The sequence below is a fragment of the Oryctolagus cuniculus genome, chromosome 1 (assembly GCF_964237555.1).
Source record: "Oryctolagus cuniculus chromosome 1, mOryCun1.1, whole genome shotgun sequence".
Classification (NCBI taxonomy): Eukaryota; Metazoa; Chordata; class Mammalia; order Lagomorpha; family Leporidae; genus Oryctolagus; species Oryctolagus cuniculus.
The window spans coordinates 111,573,218-111,594,383 of record NC_091432.1 but is presented as its reverse complement, the minus strand read 5'-3'; the positions used below and the strand labels follow the sequence as shown (position 1 = coordinate 111,594,383).

The 21,166-nt window shown below is 57.8% G+C and overlaps 1 protein-coding gene across 38 annotated transcripts in view; it reads left to right on the top strand.

Moving 5' to 3' along the window:
• PHLDB1 (pleckstrin homology like domain family B member 1) overlaps positions 1–21,157 on the top strand; it is a 46,225-nt gene extending 25,068 nt beyond the window's left edge. For 3 of the 38 annotated variants that reach the window (XM_008250464.4, XM_070047093.1, XM_051837664.2), the window contains 19 exons: positions 76–204; positions 548–703; positions 6,925–7,035; positions 7,166–7,255; positions 7,756–7,899; positions 8,889–8,993; positions 9,324–9,497; positions 9,878–10,018; positions 11,029–11,169; positions 11,277–11,379; positions 11,803–11,847; positions 12,413–12,686; positions 12,771–12,861; positions 16,889–17,035; positions 17,590–17,706; positions 17,831–17,933; positions 19,326–19,411; positions 19,501–19,533; positions 20,071–21,157. In XM_008250464.4, the coding sequence (XP_008248686.2) occupies positions 76–204; positions 548–703; positions 6,925–7,035; positions 7,166–7,255; positions 7,756–7,899; positions 8,889–8,993; positions 9,324–9,497; positions 9,878–10,018; positions 11,029–11,169; positions 11,277–11,379; positions 11,803–11,847; positions 12,413–12,686; positions 12,771–12,861; positions 16,889–17,035; positions 17,590–17,706; positions 17,831–17,933; positions 19,326–19,411; positions 19,501–19,533; positions 20,071–20,211 (2,331 nt within the window). In that variant the 3' untranslated portion in view covers positions 20,212–21,157. The remainder of the gene's footprint in view (positions 1–75; positions 205–547; positions 704–6,924; positions 7,036–7,165; positions 7,256–7,755; positions 7,900–8,888; positions 8,994–9,323; positions 9,498–9,877; positions 10,019–11,028; positions 11,170–11,276; positions 11,380–11,802; positions 11,848–12,412; positions 12,687–12,770; positions 12,862–16,888; positions 17,036–17,589; positions 17,707–17,830; positions 17,934–19,325; positions 19,412–19,500; positions 19,534–20,070) is intronic. The other 35 variants (XM_051837666.2, XM_070047164.1, XM_051837650.2 and 32 more) reach the window with 34 other exon arrangements.
• Positions 21,158–21,166: the final 9 nt, after the last annotated feature.

Sequence of the window (21,166 nt, the reverse complement as noted above, 5' to 3'; positions counted from 1 at the left end):
CCTGCCACCCAGAGTTGAGGAGTGTGTGTTCTGTTTCTCCCCTGTGCCCGCCCTCCCCCCCCCTCCCGCCACCAGGAGAGGGCGGAGCTGGCCGCGGGACGGAGGCACCTGGAGGCCCGCCAGGCGCTCTACGCCGAGCTCCAGACGCAGCTCGATAACTGCCCCGAGTCAGTGCGGGAACAGTTACAGGAGCAGCTGAGAAGGGTCAGTTCCACCAGCCCCCCTCCCCCGGCCCCCGCGGGCCACCCGCCCAGAGAGAAGACAGGAGAGCGGTGGGACGGGACCACCTGGGCCTGCAGTACCTGCCGGACACCAGGGTCGGTGCTGTGGCTTGGAGGGGTCCGGGAAGGTTGGGGGGATCAGCGCTCCAGGCCGTGATGCCCGGGAACGGGACGAAGCCAAGCAGAGCAGAGGGGGATGGGTGGGGGCAGGTCTTTCTCCAACTTCCCCGGGTCCAGCCCCCACAACTCACCTCTGTGGCCTGGCCTTCCAGGCCCAGAGTGGTGTCGTGAGCACCATCCAACCTCTGTTGTCACTGTTGTTGAAGGAGGCAGAGGCCCTGGAGACGGAGACCAAGCTCTTTGAGGACCTGGAGTTCCAGCAGCTGGAGCGGGAGAGCCGCGCGGAGGAGGAGCGTGAGCTGGCCGGCCAGGGGCTGCTACGCAGCAAGGCCGAGCTGCTCCGCAGCGTGGCCAAGAGGAAGGTGTGCCTGGGCCCCGGCTCCCGGCACGCTACAGGTGGAGGGGGGCCGCTGACCTGCGTCTCAGTTGCACTCGGTGACTTCACGGGTGATAACGTTGCCTTCCTGTACTACGCTCTGCTGATGTGTGGATTGAGACCCCCAGTAGACTGATGTGGGAATTAGACAAGTGGTGAAGACAGACCAGGAGCAACCGCAGAGGAGCTCTAGTGTTGAGCCCTGACTCTCTTCTGACGCTCGGTGGGAAGCAGATTCCACTGGCACTCAGAGCTGGGTACTGGCTGGGCAGGTGGAGATGCAGGGGAGGCCAGCTTCTGCCCCATCCAGCTCTGTCTGATGGACCTGTTGGCACCCATGTGGAGACCTTAGATCTGATGTTAGAGACAGCTGAGGTAGGGGAGTCCCACGAAGGGCAGCTATCTGGGAGCCAGCCCTGGTGTGGCTGAACTCTTTTTTTTTTTTTTTTTTTTTGATTAATTTATTTGAAAGGCAGAGGCAGAGAGAGGGGTCTTCCATCTTCTCATCTGTTGGTTCACTCCCCAAATGGCTACAAAGGCCAGAGCTGGACCAGTCTGAAGCCAGGAGCCAGGAGCTTCTTCTAGGTTTCCACGTGGGTTCAGGGTCCCAAGGACTTGGGCCATCTTCTGCTTTCCCAGGCCAAAGCAGAGAGCTGGATAGGAAGTGAAGCATCCAGGATTCGAACGGGCACCCATGTGGGATGCTGGCATTGCAGGCAGTGGCTTTACCTGCTCCACTGTCGCTCCCCCTCGTCGCGGAGGAACGACACAGGACCCTGCACTGTTCTTTTGTCTGCTCGGCCCTTCCCGGGTTTGCTGCTGGTTCTTCCTGGGTTGGCTACCGTCCTTCCACCTCCGTGGAAGGGCGGTGCCCCCTGCCACTTTCCCCACTTCTGCGGGGGAGCGGCACACTGCCAGCCGGCTCTCTCGGGGGCTGCTCGGGTGTTCCTTCAGATAGATGTTCCTGGTGCATGTTGTCTCTCTCCTCCTTTATAGTCCTCTTCCACCAATCCCAACTCTGCTACCCACATGCCAAGTATGCTGCTCTCCTCCAATCAGGAGCAGGATCAGCTCCTGCAGGTTACTGGTCGAACTGGAGGCAGCTGTGTAAAAGTTGTTTACTCCTCTCCAGCACCATATTGTGGGAGAGCAGATGCATAGAATAAGTCTTAATTCCAGTAACTTAGTCTAGTCTGAGTTGCTCCCCACAGTTCCCCCTTTCTTTTTATTTTTTGGCGTTGATACGCGCCTGTCTTCGGTGCCCCACGGCACACACTCTGCTCTGCTTGCTAGAGTTGCCCACAGGTGCTTACAAGCCCTACCAATCAGGCAAACCGAATCCGGGTCCTCTCTTCGCCATGTTGTGAGGAGGTTTTTAGGCACTGATGCGTGCCTGTGTTCGGTGCCCTGCAGCGCATGCTCTGCTCTGCTAGAACTGCCTGCAGGTGCTTACAAGCCCTACCAATAAGGCAAACCGAATCCGAGCCTTCTCATTGCCGTGTTGTGGGGAGACTTACTGATGTTGATTCGTGCCTTTCTTTGGTGACCTGCGGCACATACTGCCTGCAGTTGCTTGTCGTCTTACTAATCAGGCAGACCGAATCCAAGCTCTCTCATTGCCATGTTGTGGGGAGGCCTTATTTTTCTCTATTTCTCTATCTCCGGGCATTCCTATCTCTCCTATTTTACTTCTATCTGCCAGCATTCCTATTTCTCTCATTTTACTTCTAAACTTCTATTTCTCTTATCCCCGCGGCTTCCCGGCGCCCGCCCCGAGGCGGCTTCTCGGCTGTGCGCGGCTTCAGCCCGCGCTTCTCATCTGCGCGGCTTCCCGGCTTCGCGCGCGCTCCGCACCCTTCGTGCCCTTCACACCCGCACCACGGCCCTGCGCCAGCCCCGCATTCCCTATCTACTCGCGCCCCGTGCGCTCTCTCTGCTTGTGCCCCGCGTGCTTTCTCTGCGCGTGGCGGCTTCCGCGAATCACACAGCCTAGCTCACGTTTCCGCTTCTCGGTTTTCAGTCTAAGTTCCCCGGGCTAACCTGACGAATTCCAACCTAGCTTACGTCTCCGCCTTTTGGTTTGGCTTCCCGTCTTTTGCTCCCCGGGCTAATCTGACGGATTCCAACCTAGCTTACGTCTCCGCCTCTGGTTTTAGTTTTTCGCCTTTTGTTCCCCAGGCTGACTTGATGAATCCCAACCTAGCTTATGTCTACGCTTCGGCCTGCCCCCGCGGCTTCATTTTCCCTAACATTTTTCTCTACCCGGTATGTTTCCTAACTTTTCTTCCAACAATATTCCCCTCTCATTTCTCCTGGCTTCTCCCCACAGTCCGTATCCGAGTCTAAGTTTCTTCTAGCTTTCACTTTTGCTTTTAACCACAGATTTCTCCTAGCTTCCTCGCCATAGTAAGTATCCGAGTCTATGTTTCTTCCAGCTTTCACTTTCACTTTCACTTTCAATCTAACTTCTTCCGGCACTTTTTCTGTCCGGCTTTTCCCTAGGCTCTTCCCTAGTCTCTCTGTCCGGTATTTTCCCACTTTTTCCCGCTTCTTCCCTCCTAGGTTTCCTATCTGAGTCACGGCACCATTATGTCGCTCCCCCTCTTCATGGAGGAACGACACAGAACCCTGCACTGTTCTTTTGTCTGCTCGGCCCTTCCCGGGTTTGCTGCTGGTTCTTCCTGGGTTGGCTACCGTCCTTCCACCTCCGTGGAAGGGCGGTGCCCCCTGCCACTTTCCCCACTTCTGCGGGGGAGCGGCACACCGCTGGCCGGCTCTCTCGGGGGCTGCTCGGGTGTTCCTTCAGATAGATGTTCCTGGTGCATGTTGTCTCTCTCCTCCTTTATAGTCCTCTTCCACCAATCCCAACTCTGCTACCCACATGCCAAGTATGCTGCTCTCCTCCATTCAGGAGCAGGATCAGCTCCTGCAGGTTACTGGTCGAACTGGAGGCAGCTGTGTAAAAGTTGTTTACTCCTCTCCAGCACCATATTGTGGGAGAGCAGATGCATAGAATAAGTCTTAATTCCAGTAACTTAGTCTAGTCTGAGTTGCTCCCCACACTCCACCACTGAACTCTTAAGCAAGGGGATTGGGCACTGTGTCCTGGTGGGCAGTGATGTGCTAGATGCTATGAGCATCTGCTGATCTCAGACCTGGCTGGGACAGTGGCAGGATGGTGGAGCAGGGATGTGTGTGTGTTGGGGGGGGGGGGGTGTGAGTGAGTGAGTGAGTGAGAGAGAGAGAGAGAGAGAAGCTAGGCTTAGCAAGGGGAGGGGAGGGGAGGGGAATTGGAAGCCCTGGATGGCTCACACCTATAGACTCAGGTGTGGCTGAGGCTTGTGTCCCTCTATACTCGTGCATACATGTGCAATGGGCTCGACGGGTGTGAACATGTTAGAGGTGAGGGCAGTGAGCTGGGGGAGGAGTGTGCAGAAGTGGTGAGCAGGGCTAGGGCTGAGGTTTGCTGGCTAGCCTGGGTTTGGTGGTCAGTGGGAAGCTGTGGCCCTCCCCTGAGTCCAGCTCCCTTGCTTCCCTCCCCGAGCTGTTCTGCCTTACACATGCACCCACTTTCTGGATGTGAGACTGATGAAAGGAAATAAGAGAACTCACATTTCCTAAGCCCTTGGGCATAGGCCAGGCACGCTAGCAGGAGGCCACGTTGGGTTATCTCCTGCTGTCCTTGGGATTGTCTTATAAGGCAGACTAGCTTATCCTCATTTTATAGACAAGGCAACTGGGGTTCAGAGGAGGTGTGTGTGTGTCTGTGTACTCAAAGCCTAGCAGGTAAGTGTCAGACTCAGATTTGAAACTTGGGCCTGCCTGAACCCAAAGACCATGTTCCTTCCACTGTGCTACACAAGGGCTAGGGCTGGCTCTTCTCCATCTTCCTCTTTTCTTCTGGAGGGAATGCAGCAGGGGCCCTTAGATCAGCTCAGCTCATCCACTTGAAGTTCTAGGCTGCCTAAGCTCCTGGGAGTTGTGGGAAGGTCAGCAGCAGTAGATGCTGCTTCCCTCTCACAGCTACCCTGGCCCCTGGGCAGCTGCAGCCCTGCTGCCAGGACCCAGAGGTTACATTCTCTCTGTGCTGCTCCTTGTGAGCTCTGCCCAGCTTCTATCCCTCAGCTCCCAGGGTCTGCCCCAGGTCCTGTGCCCTGGCGCCCTGTGCTGCTCAGTCCTCTTTGGTTCAGAGTGGTTGAGAGCACTGGCCTTGGAGTCCAACAGATCTGATCCTAATCCTAGCTCTGTCACCCACTACCTTAGAGACTTTAGCTCCCAAGTGTCAGTGCCATCACCTATAAAATGAACATAAAGGTACCTGCGTGATACGGGAGTTACCTGAGATGTGAATTGCAAAACATTTGGTAGAGTTCCTGGCCCCTAAGAGGTAACTGGCAGCTGTCCTGTGAGGGTCACTGCCTGGCCTGCTGCAGTCGTCCTCTGGGTTGACCCCAGGCTTAGGTGCAGGACAGCTCCCTTCTTCATGCTTTCCTCTCCCAGCTCTTGCTCCTAACTATGGCTGCCTCTCCCAGGAAGCCCTCTTAGCATTAATCTGGCCTATTCCAACCCCCACCCCACCCCAGGTCCTCATCCTTCCTCCTGACTTCTTATTGCATTTCCTTGAAATCAGCACATGATAGTTGAGCCAGGCACTGTGCTGAGCCCTGTTGGGGATGTGGAAACAGAAGAGACCATATGCATTGGCTGTTAACATGCAGGGCAGGTGGTGGTGGTAGTGGCAGCGACAGTATGCTCACAGATGACAGTGACATGAGAGAGGCCTAAGGTGATACAGAACAGTGAGAGAACAGGGGAGGAGGGCAAAGGAGCAAAGAAACCGAGTGGCAGTCAAGGAAGGCTTTGGAGGGGAGGTAGCATCCAGTGAGGTCTTGGAGGCCAAGCCTGGAGTGTGTGGAGAAAATGGACAGCTGTCTTGGCTAAGGGGGGTGGGAGGCCGCTGCAGAGGCAGGGCAAGGGCTAGGCACCCTTGCGTGCCAGGTCAGGGATTTGTGCTTTATCCTGTGGGTGATGAGAAGCCACTGAAAGATTCTGAGGAGAGGAATGACCTGGCCTTACTTGTGGATCTTCTAAAAAATTTTAGCGATATATTTATTAATTTATGCGAAAGGCAGAGAGACAGATCTTCTACCCACTGGTTTACCCCCCAAATGCCTGCAACAGTCAGGGCTGGTCCAGGCTGAAGTCAAGAGCCAGGAACTCCATCCAGTTCTCCTGCATGAGTGGCAGGAACCCAAGTCCTTGAGCCATCATCTGCTGCCTCCTATTTTGCACATTAGGAAACTTTACTGAAGTGGAGGAGCTGGGACTCGAACCAAGCACTCCCATATGGAATGCAGGCATCTCAAGGGGCGGCTTAATGCCTGCCCCAGTGTGGATTTTTTTAAGAGTTATTTATTTATTTATTTGAAACAGTTACAGAGAGGGAAGGAGAAATGGGGAGAGAGTGAGCTTCTATCCCCTGGTCCACTCTCCAAATGGCTGCATCAATCAGGGCTGGGCCAGGCCAAAGCCAGGAACCAGGAGTTTCATCTGCGTCTCCCATGTGGGTGGCAGGGGCCCAGATGCTTGGGCCATCTTCTACTGCTTTTCTTAAGTCATTAGCAGGGAGTTGGATGGGACAAGAACCAGAGCCCATATGGATGTAGGCATTGCAGACAGCAGCTTTACCCACTGTGCCACGACACCAGCTCCCCAGTGTGCATCCTAGTAAAAATTAAGAAATATGTATTTTCTTTAGAAAGACTAGAAAGAGGCCTTTTTAGGGGGCTGTTTTGTGGTAGCATGGAGTGGATAAGAAAGTTGAGTGTGGAAGCAGATGGCTGGTGAGACGACTCAGACTCAGGCCAGGGGGCAGAGGCCTGGATTTGAGTGGCAGCCATGGGGTGGGGGTGGGTGAACTATTCAGTGTCCTGGGCTCCGGGACCCACTGACTGTGGGAGTAGGGAAAGGCAGATTTAGGGATTTGGTTCCGGCTAGTGTGTCTGGTGGCACAGGAGTTACAGGCTAGGGGAGGGAGGTAGGAGAAGAAAAGGGGCTGACCACTGCAGCCTGGGTTTTCCTGGCCTGTGGTATGGTGGGCCAAGTGAAAGAGCTGGTTCCCTCACTGGTGCCCTGGGTATCTGGGCAGGAGAGTCGCACTTTGGGCTCAGTTCACCCAGGCCTGACTGACCACCTCATGTCTTCCAGGAGCGCCTCGCAGTTCTGGACAGTCAGGCCGGGCAGATCCGGGCGCAGGCTGTGCAGGAGTCAGAGCGCCTGGCCCGCGACAAGAATGCCTCGCTGCAGCTGCTGCAGAAGGTAATGCCTGGCAGGTGGGGCTGGGGGGGGAGGGGGACACAGGAGCCAGGGTGCAGATGGCTGCTGCCTCCCCCCGTCTTCACCCTCGTGTCCCTCATTCTCTGACTCTGGCCCTTGGTGCGGCTTGCAGGAGAAGGAGAAACTGACCATGCTGGAGAGGAGATACCACGCGCTCACGGGGGGCAGGCCTTTCCCGAAACCCACCTCGACTCTCAAAGAGGTAACAGGGTTGGGTCAGCCCGCAGGGTGTCCTGGGGGCTCCCATGGCTGAGGCTGCACTCGGGGCTGCTTTCCCGAGCTGCAGAGATTAGAGGAGAGAGGTTCCTGAGGTCCGGGACTTGACCCTCCATGGCTACCGGCTGCTTCCTCTGAGTTGCTGTTTGTGCTCCGTGGAGCCCACTAATCTCACCATTTGAGACTGGAGTGTAGGTGGGATGGGGGCAGGGCCAGGCATGCTCATCCGGTGGGCGTCTTAGAGATCTGGGACTCTCCAGGCTTCCATCTGGAAGACAGTCTTGGCTCACCAGTGGGCACCGAAGCCTCCTCGGCAGTTGCTTCCCAAGTCTGTGTCTGGTGTGTGAGGTCTGACTGGGATGCACCTGGTTTGCTGACCTCTTCCCCTCCCTCCCTGCCTCACTGCACAGCAGTTTAGGCCTGGGATGGGGGGAGGGCAGGCGGGGCATGAGTGCTGAGACCCCTCACCATCCCCCCTCTCCATAGGCTGAGCTGCTCATCCCCCAGTCCTCAGACCTGGGCCTGGGGACTAAGGCTCTGAGCCTGTTGCCAGGGGCTTCTCAGGCTGGGGCCGCCTCTGTCCCCTTAACTCCATCTGCTTCCACTCTGCTCTGCCCCAAAGCACAAGAGGTAATCACAGCTAACTGTGTGCTCTGCTTTGTCCACTGCCTGCCTGCCTGCTGAGCTCCTGCCTACAGCCCTTGCCAGGCCTGGCTGGCCAGAGGTTGGGGGACCTGGTGTGAGTGCTGCTCTGCTGCCCACAGGGCACGCCAACAGCCCGAGCAGCATCGGGGGCACTGATTTGCATCTTACTTCGCATGTATTCTGCATGCCACTCCTCAGCTCTCTGGCTCACTTGTTCCTTTTTCATGTGCACCACAGGACAGCCTGGCTGTGGACTCAGGCCCAGCTGAGCCACTGACTGGGTGGGTTTAGGATCCTGGGCTTTGCCCCGGCCCTTCTGAGGATGAGTGTGACAGTCCCTGCCTTCACAACCACAGCTGCTTGTGCTGGCGTCTTTCCCAGTGGGCACCGGGCCCATTTTCCTGCCAGGCTTTTTAACTGTTCCCTGCTATGGCTTCTTTCTCACTCTGTCTTGCTCAGGCCCTCGTAGTGTCACTGCCAGTTTCCAGTGCCTTCCCCAGTGGAGAGGATGTGAGGGTCCCTGGTCAGTGGTGTGGCGGGTGCCTGAGGCTGCATGTGTGTGCCCACCTGGGGCTGCCCAGGGTGTGGGAGACAGGTTAGATCTCTGAAAACTGGGCCCTGACCCTCAGTGGGCTCTTGGGAGGCCTTCCTGGGCTTTTTCACCTGCCCTGGGTCTGAGATAAACCCAGCGAAGGGCCTTTGAGGTCTCCTGGGGGCAGCGATCAGATGCCAAGGTGGCCCCGAGAATGGAGCTGCGGGGAACCTCCCAGCACTCAGTTCTGCTTCCACTTTGGTGGCTCCCCCACCTGCAGCCACAGAAGGCAGCCGAGTGTCCCACCTCGGCCTCTGGTTTTGTATTGACATGGAGTGATGGCCCTGTGATGTGGCCTCGCATGGAGTGTGGGGTGCTAAGTACCTGGTCAAACCCCGTTAACCTTTTCTCCGCCCATCTTCCCCTCCCATGGGCGCCCCAGGAGTATGTGAGCCTGGCAGAGGTTCTCCAGCTGTGCTCCCGCTTGGACCCCTATGCTTCTGCCATCTCCCCCAGCGCGCCCACCCAGCCCCTGCCTGACAGTGAGGTACCAGCCACTGCGTGTGCCCACCTATGCCTAGGGGCCTTCCTGTGGGTACCCTAGACTGCCCCTTGGTGGGGGTGGGGTAGCAGGGTCTGTCTGCAACAGTGAGGGAGAAGGGTAGCTGGTGTGAGGGACGTTGGGCATGCCCTGTGGGCTGCAGAGGGGCAGGCGCTGCTCTCAGATGAGTCTCCTGCTGCCAGGACTCTGACCCTGCCTGGCTCTGCAAGCCACCTCTGCTCTGTGCTCCCACCCTCTCCTGTGGACACAGCCCTCTCTTCAGTTCCAGTCCTGTTAACCTCTTATATTCCCTCCTCCGGCTGGTCTTCCCCCAAGTACGTGACGCTTGAGCAGCTAAGGGTGATGTGGGGCAGCTCATCCGTGGCCCCAGCACCTGCGCCAGGCCTGCCTCCCTGGGCCTCTGCCTCTCGGGACCTCGTTCCCACCAGCAGCTTTGCTCCCGTGCCGCCCTCCTCCTCCTCCTCTGCTTCCATCACGCCTTCCCCCAAGGTTGGTGATCTGTGTGTCTTGCCATCCCCGCCCTGTGACTGGCGTGGCTCTGTCTGTTACCCCTGCCGGCCAGCCCCGGGGGAGTGCTCGGCGCCGCGGGCCCTGGCTGGCTGGTGTCTGATGATGCTTCCGTGGTCCGGAGCTGTCCATGCACTGCTTCTCTTTGCCTTCAGCACTCGCGGGGCACCTGTAGTCTCACTGTATTCTCTTCTCTCTTTGTGTGTGCTCCTTTCTCCCGCCTCCCTCCTGCCCCTCTCCCTGGCCTGGCCTCCCTTCCCCTTCCTCTTTCTCCCTTCTGCTGCCTTTTCCTTCCCCTGTGTCCTGGCATCCTTCCCCTCCTCCTGTCCCCGTCCTTGTGTCCCTCCTCGTGACCCCTCCAGATGGAGAAGCTGCTGCTCCCTGCCGTAGACTTAGAGCAGTGGTACCAGGAGCTGATGGCGGGGCTGGGGACTGGCCCTGCAGCGGCCTCCCCTCGCTCCTCCCCCCCGCCTCTGCCCGCCAAAGCTTCCCGTCAGCTGCAGGTAACCCCCCCTCCCCGCCCCGGTTCTGCATCCTCCCAGGCTTGCTCCGCCATTCCACCGGCCGCACAGGGTCACTGGGGGTGGGGTGGGGTGGGGGTCAGCCCCTTCAGGGCAGTGAAGTTCTCTCCATGGGCAGCAACTGAAGGGCCAGCCTCCTGAGCCAAGGGTGATGTGACTGTCCAGTGGAAGGGGGTTGTGGAGCTGTGGTCACGTTGGGATCTGTGCTGGGTGAGGTTGTGGTTTTGTTGGCCTAGGCGGCCCCCCGGCAGGGGGAGGGTCCTTGGACAGTCTCCTCCCAGGTTTCACCCCCTGACCTGCAGCAGCATCTAAAATTCCAGCTTCCAGGAGTTATCCTTGCGTGGCCTCTGCCAGAGTTGTGACTCCTGTAACGTGGGCGGTGTCTCTCCTGCATGCCTGGATCCTGACTTTTACATGCTTTGATTTGTTTAATCATTACTGCAGGCTTTTGGGGTGGGCAATGTTAGCTCTCATGTGACCCAACACACAGGGGCAGGGGAGATAAGGAAACTCCCCCACTCACCAAGCTGTGGGGGGAGCCCTTGACTCCCAAGATGGAATTCACACTTGGTTAGTTCCACCAGAAGCTTGGCAAAGACCGAGTCTGGTCCCGCCCCCTCCTTCTGCAGATAAGGAAGCAAAGGCCTTGAGCTGGGAGGTCTGTGGCTCAAGGCCACATAACCTGTTAGTGGTAGAGCTGGGACCAGCCTCCAGTTGTCTCCCAAGTAGATCTGTCCATCTGGCATGAACTCCTTGTGTGGGTCGGTTTCAGGACCTTTCTCTGACCCAGGAGGACTAGGGAATTGGCCTAGGGAGGAGCAGCCTGGAAAGGAGGCCTGGCAGCTGCTAACAGCGTCTGCCTGTTGGGTTGGCCCCAGAGGCTTCAGGCCTGATGCCAGAGTAGAACCTTGGATCTACAGCAGCCTAGGTGATACAAGGGTGGTGGACCATTCGAGAGCCTGACGTCACTGGACGCTGTCTCTTCCCTCCAGGTTTACCGCTCTAAAATGGATGGTGAGGCCACCGGCCCCCTGCCCCGGACCCACAGCGGCCCCCTTCCTTCATCCTCTGGCTCCTCCTCTTCCTCCTCCCAGCTCAGCGTGGCTACCCTGGGCCGTAGCCCTTCCCCGAAGGTCTGAAGGCAGTGGGCGGGGCGCGCGCGCGTGTAAGGGGGCCTGGAGTCCGCCGTGGAGGATGGGGTGTATTGAGCCCCAGGCCCAGCACTCCCTTCCCTCTGCAGAGCACCCTCCTCGCCCAGAATGGCACAGGCAGCCTTCCTCGCAACCTGGCTGCCACACTGCAGGACATCGAAGCCAAGCGCCAGCTGGCGCTGCAGCAGAAGGGTGAGTGGCCGCAAGGCTCCCGGCCTCCTCCGGGCCCTGCCTTTCACGGGATGCTTTTCCTTTAAGTGGGGCATGCACAGGAGCAAAAAGGTTTAGATGCCTACAGCAGCGCTTCCTGATGTTTAGCTGACGGGGCTCCGGGTCAGGGGCCAGGGCCTGAGATGTGACATCTTTCCCAGGAGCCGAGCAGATAAGGAAGCACTTGTTGACCTCAGGAGGGGTAGACATCTCTGGGTCTGGAGACGGGGGGCTGGATTTGATGACGTTCAGAAAGGGCTCCTTGAGGTGTTGGCTCTGGGGACCCAGGGGTCCTGTAGCTTGTGTGTATTTTGGTTGTTTTGAAAGTCCACGTGTATGTCTCTCTCTCCTCATCCCCTCTGTGTGTCTCTCCCATACCCTCTCCCCGGGGGCCCCCCACACCAGTTGAGTCGCTTCCTGCCGAGCCCCTCCCAACTGATGACCCAGCAGGTAGAGCGTTGACCCCTGGGGCCGTTGCTTTGGTCAGGCCGCCCTCGCGTGGGTGTCAGCATGCTGTGTCCTTGCCCAGGCCCCTGCTGTGTGCAGGCTGGCTCCCTCCCAGGCCTCACCCTCCCAGCTGACTTCTCTCCTGACCTGAGCTGTGCTCCACCTGTCTCCCCTGCCCAGGCTCCTATCTTGCTGCTCTTGCTTCTGCATTGCAGGGGGTCTGCACGGGCATCCTGGGTGCTCACAGCGCTGCATCTCCTCCTTGTCCCTTTCCCAGCAGGCAGGGTGGGTGCATGTGTTCTGCCCACCAATTCAGGCCTTGGTTGTAAGCTGGAAGCAGCCGACCATCTCACTGCCAGGGCACCTCCTGGGCAGTGGGCTTGGGATGCAGCGAGAGCACTGTTACCAGGCAGTGCTGGGGTCAGTTGTATGGGGCAGCCGGCCTGGAGCTATGGGAGGGAGAGCGGGCTGCCTTATGTTAAGTTCTTCCTGCTCGCCGCCTCCCTCTGTGATGTGTCCCTCTCCACAGGTGGGAGCCCACCGTGACTCCCAGGTGTTCCTCCTGCAGGGCAGCAGGTGATCGAGGAACAGCGGCGGCGACTGGCCGAGCTGAAGCAGAAGGCGGCAGCCGAGGCGCAGTGCCAGTGGGATGCGCTGCACGGGGCGGCGCCCTTCCCCCCGCTCATGCACCACTCCATTCTGCACCACCTGCCGGCAGGCCGGGAGCGCGGGGAGGAGGGCGAGCATGCCTACGACACGCTGAGCCTGGAGAGCTCAGATAGCATGGAGACGAGCATCTCCACCGGGGGCAACTCGGCCTGCTCTCCCGACAACATGTCCAGGTACCTGGCCATGCCCAGCCCACTGCCTCTGCCAGAGGTCCTGTGGGCTCCTTGATGCACGCCCCGTCCTCCTTGCCTCCCCAGTGCCAGTGGTCTGGACATGGGGAAGATTGAGGAGATGGAGAAGATGCTGAAAGAGGCCCACGCGGAGAAGAGCCGGCTCATAGAGTCAAGGGTGAGGCTGGCCTGGGCCTGGGAGGCAGAAGGTGGAGGGGCCCATCCTGCTGAGGGCCTGTGCTGCAGCCCAGGCCCTGCCACCCACACTAGCCACACTAGCCACACAGCATCCCGGTGGGGGCAGATGTGCTGTAGAAGTTGTGTTGCTCATGAGGGCATAGGAGGCTGGGTGAGGGGCAGCCTCATAGCTCTGGACAACAGAAGGTTCCCTTAGGGACTGTGAAACCATGAATTTCCTGTATGGTTCAGCACATTCAGTCTGTGTGTGCTTGCTTCTGTGAACGTTTTTCTTTTTTTTAAAGATTTATTTATTTGAAAGGCAGAGTTACAGGGAGAGAGAGAGAGAGAATCTTCCATCCATTGGTTCACCCCTCAGATGGTCACAATAGTCAGGGCTGGGCCAGGCCAAAGCCAGGAGCCAGAAACTCCATCTGGCTCTCCCATGTGGGTGTCAGGGGCCTAAACTTGAGCCATCATCTGCTGCTTTCCCAGGTGCCTTGTCAGGGAGCTGGCTCAGGGGCAGAGCAGCCAGGACTCAAACCAGCATTCACATGGGATGTTGGTGTTGGAGGAAATCCACTGTGCCACAGCCCTGATCCCTCTGTGGGCTTATTGATCTCTGCGTGTCATCTATGCGTGTCATGCTTCTTGGGGATGGTTAGGAAGAGCTGGAGCTGGGGGTTGAGGTACAGGACAGAAGGGGCTGCAGGTGTCCAAGCCGGAGCAGAGGTGCCGGCTGCGGAACCGAGGGTGCTCAGGGAAGTCACATCCTCTTCACGTGGGCATGGAGCTGGGACTCAACAGAGAGAGACCAGGGTGTATCCTGGACATAGATGGGCCCAGGAAACCAGTGCCTGAGAAGGAAGTTAATTAAGCCAAAGATCTGCAGAAGCATCCGTCTCCCTGTGAGAGGCTTGCAGCATCTCTTGAGATGAGAGTGGCAGCAGCAGCTGAAAGGATTAGAAAGATAAGCACAGACCATGTGGATGTGGGATCAGCCAGCCAAACATGCCTCTTAGTCTTGCACCAGAGTTGGGCTGATGTGCGAGCATCTCTCAGCAAGTGAAGTTCTGAGCCAACAGAGACGGCAGTGGGAGCTGATGGTAGCCAGGTCTTTGTTGTTTCAGATGCATACAGCATCATGGAACACTCCGTTCCTTTTTAATAGTTACTGTTTTAAACATTTATGTATTGTTCTTTACTTGAAAGAGAGAAAAAGATTTCCAGCCACTGGTTCACTCCCCAAATGCCCACAGAAGGTGGGGCCAGGCAGTGCCAGAGCCAGGGGCTCGGAACTCTATCCAGTCTCCCACGTGAGTGGCAGGGATCCACACACTTGGGCCATCATTTGCTACTTCCCAGGCACATGAACAGAAAGCTGGGTTGAAAGTGGAGGCAGCACTTGATCCTAGGCACTCTGATTTGGGATGCAGCATCCCGAGGCAGCTTAGCCTGCTGCCCCACTTAATGACCTTTGAACTGTTTCTGTAACGGCTTCTTTTTTTTTTTTTTTTTTTTTTTTTTTTGGACAGAGTGGACAGTGAGAGAGACAGAGAGAAAGGTCTTCCTTTTTGCCATTGGTTCACCCTCCAATGGCCGCCGTGGCCGGCGCGCCGCAGCCAGCGCACCGCGCTGATCTGATGGCAGGAGCCAGGTACTTATCCTGGTCTCCCATGGGGTGCAGGGCCCAAGCACTTGGGCCATCCTCCACTGCACTCCCTGGCCACAGCAGAGAGCTGACCTGGAAGAGGGGCAACCGGGACAGAATCCAGCGCCCCGACCGGGACTAGAACCCAGTGTGCCGGTGCCGCAAGGCGGAGGATTAGCCTAGTGAGCCACGGCGCCGGCCTGTAACGGCTTTTATAAGTTCAGTTGTGACCCTAGGCTCCAATCATATTTTTCCCCCCATAAAGTTTAAAGTTCAATGACAGGAGCCAGCGCTGTGGCACAGCGGGTTAATACCCTGGCCTGAAGCGCCGGCATCCCATATGGGTGCCGGTTAGAGACCCGACTGCTCTACTTCCAATCCGCTCTCTGCTATGGCCTGGGATAGCAGTGGAAGTGGCCCAAGTGCTTGGGCCCCTGCACCCGTGTGGGAGACCTGGAAGAATCTCCTGGCTTCGGATCAGCACAGCTCTGGCCGTTGGCCAATTGGGGAGTGAACCAGCAGATGGAAGACATTTCTCTCTCTCTGCCACTCCTCTCTGTGTAATTCTTTCAAATAGATACATAAATCTCAAAAAGTTTAATGACAAATATTTTTCTTTTTAAAGAAGATTTATTTATTTGAAAGGCCGAGTTTCAGAGAGGGAGAGGCTGAGTCAGAAGCCGTTTGAAGGCTCGAAGGCTAGAGCTGGGCCAGACTGAAGCCAGGCGCTCCCTCCAGGTCTCCCACGTGGGCGCAGGGTCCCAAGGACTTGGGCCATCCTCCACTGCTTTCCCAGGTACATTATCAGGGAGCTGGATCAGAAGTGGAGCAGCCAGGACTCGAACCAGTGCCCATATAGGATGCCAGTGTTTCGGGCAGAGGCTTTACCTGCTACACCACAGTGTCAGCCCCAGCAACAAATATTTCTAATGCTGAGTTCCAAGGGATCTTCAGTTAGTGTTTGGGGAAGGATTCCTGAATATATTAACTGTTCAAAAATAGAGGTTCAGCTGTTCCATATTCTGGAATTCAGATACAATGATAAGAGCCCTATTTATTGAGTGCTGCTTTTCTGCTGGAATCAATGACATTTTACATATACTTATGAGCTATATGATATATATATGAAATCACATGTAAATTGCCTACTCCAGAAAATGGAGTGAATTCTTTTAAAAAGATTTATTTATTTGAAAGAGTTACACAGAGAAAGAGAGGCAGAGAGAGAGGTCTTCCATCCACTGGTTCACTTCCCAACTGGCCACAATGGCTAGAGCTGGGCCAGACTGAAGCCAGGCGCTTTTTCCAGGTCTCCCATATGGGTGCAGGGGCCCAAGGACTTGGGCCATATTCCACTGCTTTCCCAGGCCATATCAGAGAGCTGAATCGGAAGTGGAGCAGCTGGGACTCAAACCAGCACCCACATGGAATGCTGGCACTGCAGGTGGTGGCTTTATCTGCTACACCACAGCGCTGGCCCCATGGAGTAGCCATTCTTAACCCCAGTTTACAGATGAGGCAGTCGAGGCTTAGTCTGTTTGTTTTTTTTGTTTGTTTGTTTTGTTTTGTTTTTGACAGGCAGAGTAGACAGTGAGAGAAAGAAAGGTCTTCCTTTTGCCGTTGGTTCACCCTCCAATGGCACCGCACTGATCCAATGGCAGGAGCCAGGTGCTTCTCCTGGTCTCCCATGGGGTGCAGGGCCCAAGGACTTGGGCCATCCTCCACTGCCTTCCCGGGCCACAGCAGAGAGCTGGCCTGGAAGAGGGGCAACCAGGACAGAATCCGGCGCCCCGACCGGGACTAGAACCCGGTGTGCCGGCGCCTCAAGGCGGAGGATTAGCTGTTGAGCCGCGGTGCCGGCCAGAAAGTTTAAATTTTTTTAAAGATTTATTTACTTGAAACTCAGAGTTACACAGAGAGAGAGGGGCAGAGAGAGAGGTCTTCCATCCACTGGTTCACTTCCCCAGATGACCGCAATGGCCAGAGCTGCACCTATCCGAAGCCAGGAGTCTGCACAGTGCAGGGGCCCAAGCACTTGGGCCATCTTCTGCTTTCCCAGGCCACAGCAGAGAGGTGGATTGGAAGTGGAACACGGGACTCGAACTGGTGCCCATATGGGATGCCAGCACTGTAGGCAGTGGCTTTACCGGCTACACCACAGCGCTGGCCCCAAGAGTTTAAATTACTTTGTCAGGATCCTAGAGCCCCATGGTAGTGGCAGGGCTAGGTTTTGAAACCAGGACATGTACTTCCAAGCATTTATTCTTCCCACACAGGGCTCTCAGAGAGGGTGGGCTGTGAGGGTGGGGCCTGCTGAGGAGGCCCAGCCCAGGGGGCAGAGGACAGGTATGAGCGCTGAGTCCTGACTTTGGGGCAGGAGCGGGAGATGGAGCTGCGGCGGCAGGCCCTGGAGGAAGAGCGTTGCAGGCGGGAGCAGGTGGAACGGCGGCTGCAGAGTGAGAGTGCCCGGAGGCAGCAGCTGGTGGAGAAGGAGGTCAAGATGCGGGAGAAGCAGTTTTCCCAGGTGAGGGAGGAGCCTGCCTCCGCTGGGCCTTAGAAGCCACCTGCTCCAGAAACGGTCGTTGCTGTTAGCCTTAGCACAGGCAGAATGCTGCCAGGGATGTGCCAGCCCCCAGGGCTCATTCAAGCCAGCCTGTGTGTGTGGCTGCTGGGGGTTGGAATATAGCCAGCCACCTTGCAGACCCCTGGCTCAGAGAAGAGGGTCTGGACAGGCCTCCCAGAGACAGCAGCGGAGAAGGATGAGGGTGGCCCTCTTTGGGCTCCTGTGTGCTTTGAGTCTGCGCTGCATCTCCCTCCTGCTCGGCCATCCCGGCCCTGCCCCACAGGGCCTTCCGGTTCCTGTCCCTTCTTTGGGACAGAAATCCCTCCTTGGCACAAAACCAGCCTTGCCCTCGGGTGACTTACACAGGACGGTTGAGCCAGTTGAGGATGGAAGGAGAAATGGGTCTGAGGGGGGAACCTGCTCACCTCCTGGCCGGGCTCAAGACTGCAGCTAAGGGGTCGGGTGGGGAACCACGGCAGAGAGGAGGCTATGCTGACTCCGCCGCCTGCTCCCAGGCCCGACCCCTGACCCGCTACCTGCCAATCCGGAAGGAGGACTTCGACCTGAAGACCCACATAGAGTCCTCAGGCCACGGTGTGGACACCTGTCTGCACGTGGTGCTCAGCAGCAAGGTACCAGGACCGGGCGGGCACTGGGAGAGGCCCCCTGGGCCAAGGCAGTGTTGGGGACAGCCCCCGCTGCAGGAGGCAGGGCTGAGGGGCCTTCGCTGGCTCCCTACCGACTCCTTCCCACCAGGTCTGCCGTGGCTACTTGGTCAAGATGGGCGGCAAGATTAAGTCTTGGAAGAAGCGCTGGTTTGTCTTTGACCGGCTCAAGCGCACCCTGTCCTACTATGTGGGTGAGTGTCCACAGGTCTGCTCTGGGTGTCAGCCAGGACAACTGGTCTTCCGGAAGGAGGCCATGCTTCCATGGAGGGGGCCGGAGGCTTGGGATGATTTGTCATGCTGACCCCAGAAGTAAATAGAGTGTACCTGACTCACTTCCATTTCTGCGCTGGTTCACTCCCCAAATGGCTGCAACTGCTGGAGCTGGGCCAGGTTGAAGCCAGGAGCTTTTTCCACAGGGGTGGGCGTGCCACGGTAACATGGGTTCTAAGATCCCAGGGGCTCCAATCTACTCACTTCTTACTCCTGACACACCGGTGCACAGCCGTGCTGTGTTTCAGAGCACGCCTTTCTGGAACGTGGATGGCCACAGTGGGGAAAGAGGGAAAAGAAAGGCTTCAGTGGGCCCTGAATTGGCATTAAGTTTGTCAGCTGGGAGTGACACCTGTCAGCTGTCTACAAATCACACAGTGGTCCCTCGAGGAGCCTGGAAGTAGGGAGGGCTACAGGGTCTGGCACCAGTGATGCCCAGGCCCTGAGTGCCCCCTGATCACAAGCCCCGTGTGTGGAGAGCCAGAGGCGTCCTCATTTTCCCACCTGGGCTGGAGAGGGAGCTCCATTGTGAGCACGTGGGGGCCGAGCTGCCCTGGGCCCTCCAGGTTGTGGGGGGAGGCCGAGTGACAGTGGAATCTGTTGGAAGAGAGAGAGTCAGTCTCCACAGAGCGCAGTTGTTGAGGGTGTGTGCTGAGCACTCCACATACATCATCTGATATAATCTTTGCAAAAACTGTGGGGAGAGCACTGTATTTGCACCCATTTTACCCATGAGAAGAATGCAGCTCAGAGAGGTTAACTAGATCCCCCAGGGTCTCATAGCTCCTGAGGCAGAGCAGAACTGACCCCGAGCAATCAGACCGCAGAGCAGAGGGGAGAGGAGGCTGCCTCAGGACCAACAGGGGGCGAAGGGGCAGGAGGCCAGCACTGAGCACGTACCAGGCCTGACTTAATGTCTAGAAAACAAAAGGAGACCAAGGCAGGCGTAACAGTGGATAAAGGAGGGTTCAGATTCGGCCCGGTAAGTTGTGGGCAGAGCACAGCTGTGCCCTAGGGGGGACATACGCAGTGGGGTCTGAGGGTCACTCGAGTGTGTGCCCAGGGCATGGACCAGAGAAGACCACCGTGATGTGTGCAGAACGGACTTTGAAGGGAAGGGCGAGCAGCTGGGAGGCCGTAGTGGAGAGGCTGTGAGCTGCAGGAACAGGACGGGGTCTGCTTTGGGGAGTTCTCATTTGCATGTCTCTGTATTATGAGTGAACAGAGGGATCCGTGGGAGGCAAGGCCCACCAGCCCCTCCGGGGTGGGGAAGTGCCCCACCCTCTAAAGCCCTGCCCTTCTTACCTTTGCAGACAAGCATGAGACGAAGCTGAAGGGCGTCATCTACTTCCAGGCCATTGAGGAAGTGTACTATGACCACCTGCGCAGTGCAGCCAAGGTCAGGGGCGAGGGGCACCGGAGGGAGGCCACGGGGCAGGGGCTGCCCCCGTTCTGTTGGTCACTTTCTCTTCCTTTCTCCTCTCCCAGAAGAGGTTTTTCCGCTTCACTATGGTGACCGAGGTACCCCTCCCCCACTCCTGTAACCAAAAACCCTCACACATTAACACCCTGTGCCCACTGACTCGGACCCCCTCCTCCCTGCCTCTAACTGCCCTAGGCCTGACGGAGGAGCAGAAGCAGGAGGCCCCTGGGGCCTGCGTGTGGCTTGCAGCTCCGTCCAGGGAGACAGCAGCAGGATGTCCCTGCTCAGGGCCATCCTGCAAAGGGACGGGTAAAGAGGGGGTGGGGCTCAGAGTCTAGGTCTGAGAGGGAACGGCTGCCTGGCCCTGACCTCTGTCCTTCTGGGGGCCTGGGGCCCAGCACCCTGCCTGTCGCCCCATGCTCCTTTGTGTCTGAATCACCCGCTACTCACTCAAGAACAGCACCCATCTCCCTGGGCAGTGTGCAGTCCTGCCAGCCCTATAGCACCCAGGGAGGCCTGAACTGCTGCTGGGCAGAGGAGACGTCAGCCTGGGGCCCAGCCCTCAGCTCCAGGTTGTCAGAGGCATGAAGACAACGTGCTGGACATCATTGTGACCCGCCCCCTTCCCTCGGCAGAGCCCGAACCCAGCGCTCACCTTCTGTGTGAAGACCCACGACCGGCTCTACTACATGGTGGCCCCGTCCGCAGAGGCCATGCGCATCTGGATGGACGTCATCGTCACGGGGGCCGAGGGCTACACTCAGTTCATGAACTGACTGCCGCGGCTCCCAGAGACCATCGCGCTGGGCGTGGGAGCAGGTGGAGCTGAGCGCAGCCAGCGGCCGGGTTCTCAGAGCCAGCCAGAAGACGGGGGGTGGGGAGAGGAGCCCAGAACTCTTCGGGGTCCCACCCCAGGCCCAGCCAGGGCTGAGGAGCTGTCACCAAGTGGGCCTCCAGCCCTGGCCTGGCACCTGCTGTCCTGTCCCCTTTCGTAAAGGATACATACGGTACCAGAGTCTGCCAAAGATCCTCCCCCGCCCCGTCCCATGCCAGGGCCGTGGGGGCTGGGCAGAGCCACATGCAGAGTGGGGCGACAGCTCAGGCAGCGTGTGTCTCAATCCCGGTTCTGCCTGGAAGCGCTCCCCTTTCTACTTTTTATAACTTTGTTCAGGGGCCCGAGGCCTGGAGCATCACCCTGGCGGTCCCAGTCCCATCCTGTCAGGGCAGGGCCAGCACCCTGCGCTGCACAGTGAGTGTGCTGTCGCCATGGTAACATGCTAACTGCCTCACCCTGGGCCCCCTGAGGGTCCCTGCCATCATCTCTCCTGCCGGGGGCGGGGGCCTGGCCCTAGACACTGCTCCTCTGCCTGTGTCTCTGAACCCTGAGGCACAGCTCGGCCCCATCAGCCCTCGTCCTCCCACTCGTGCCTTGCTTAGAGCCAGAGGGGGTGCAGAGACCCTGACAGGGAAAATTGGCTGCTCAGAGCTGGCAGAGTAGAGGCCTGGGCAAGGAGGGGAGGCCTGGAGCTGCGGCTGGCCTCCCCAGGCCCTGGAGGAGAGTGACGGCCGGGCCTCCGACTGTCTGGCCTCAGCCCTTTGCGCCTTAACACTAAGCCCACCTCCCGCCGTCTCCCCAGCCCTGGGCCCTCAGCTGCCAGGCCGGGCTGTGGGGTCTCAGTATTTGTAAGTGTTTCTGCGGAACAATAAAGCATTTGAGCTAGGTGTGTGTGT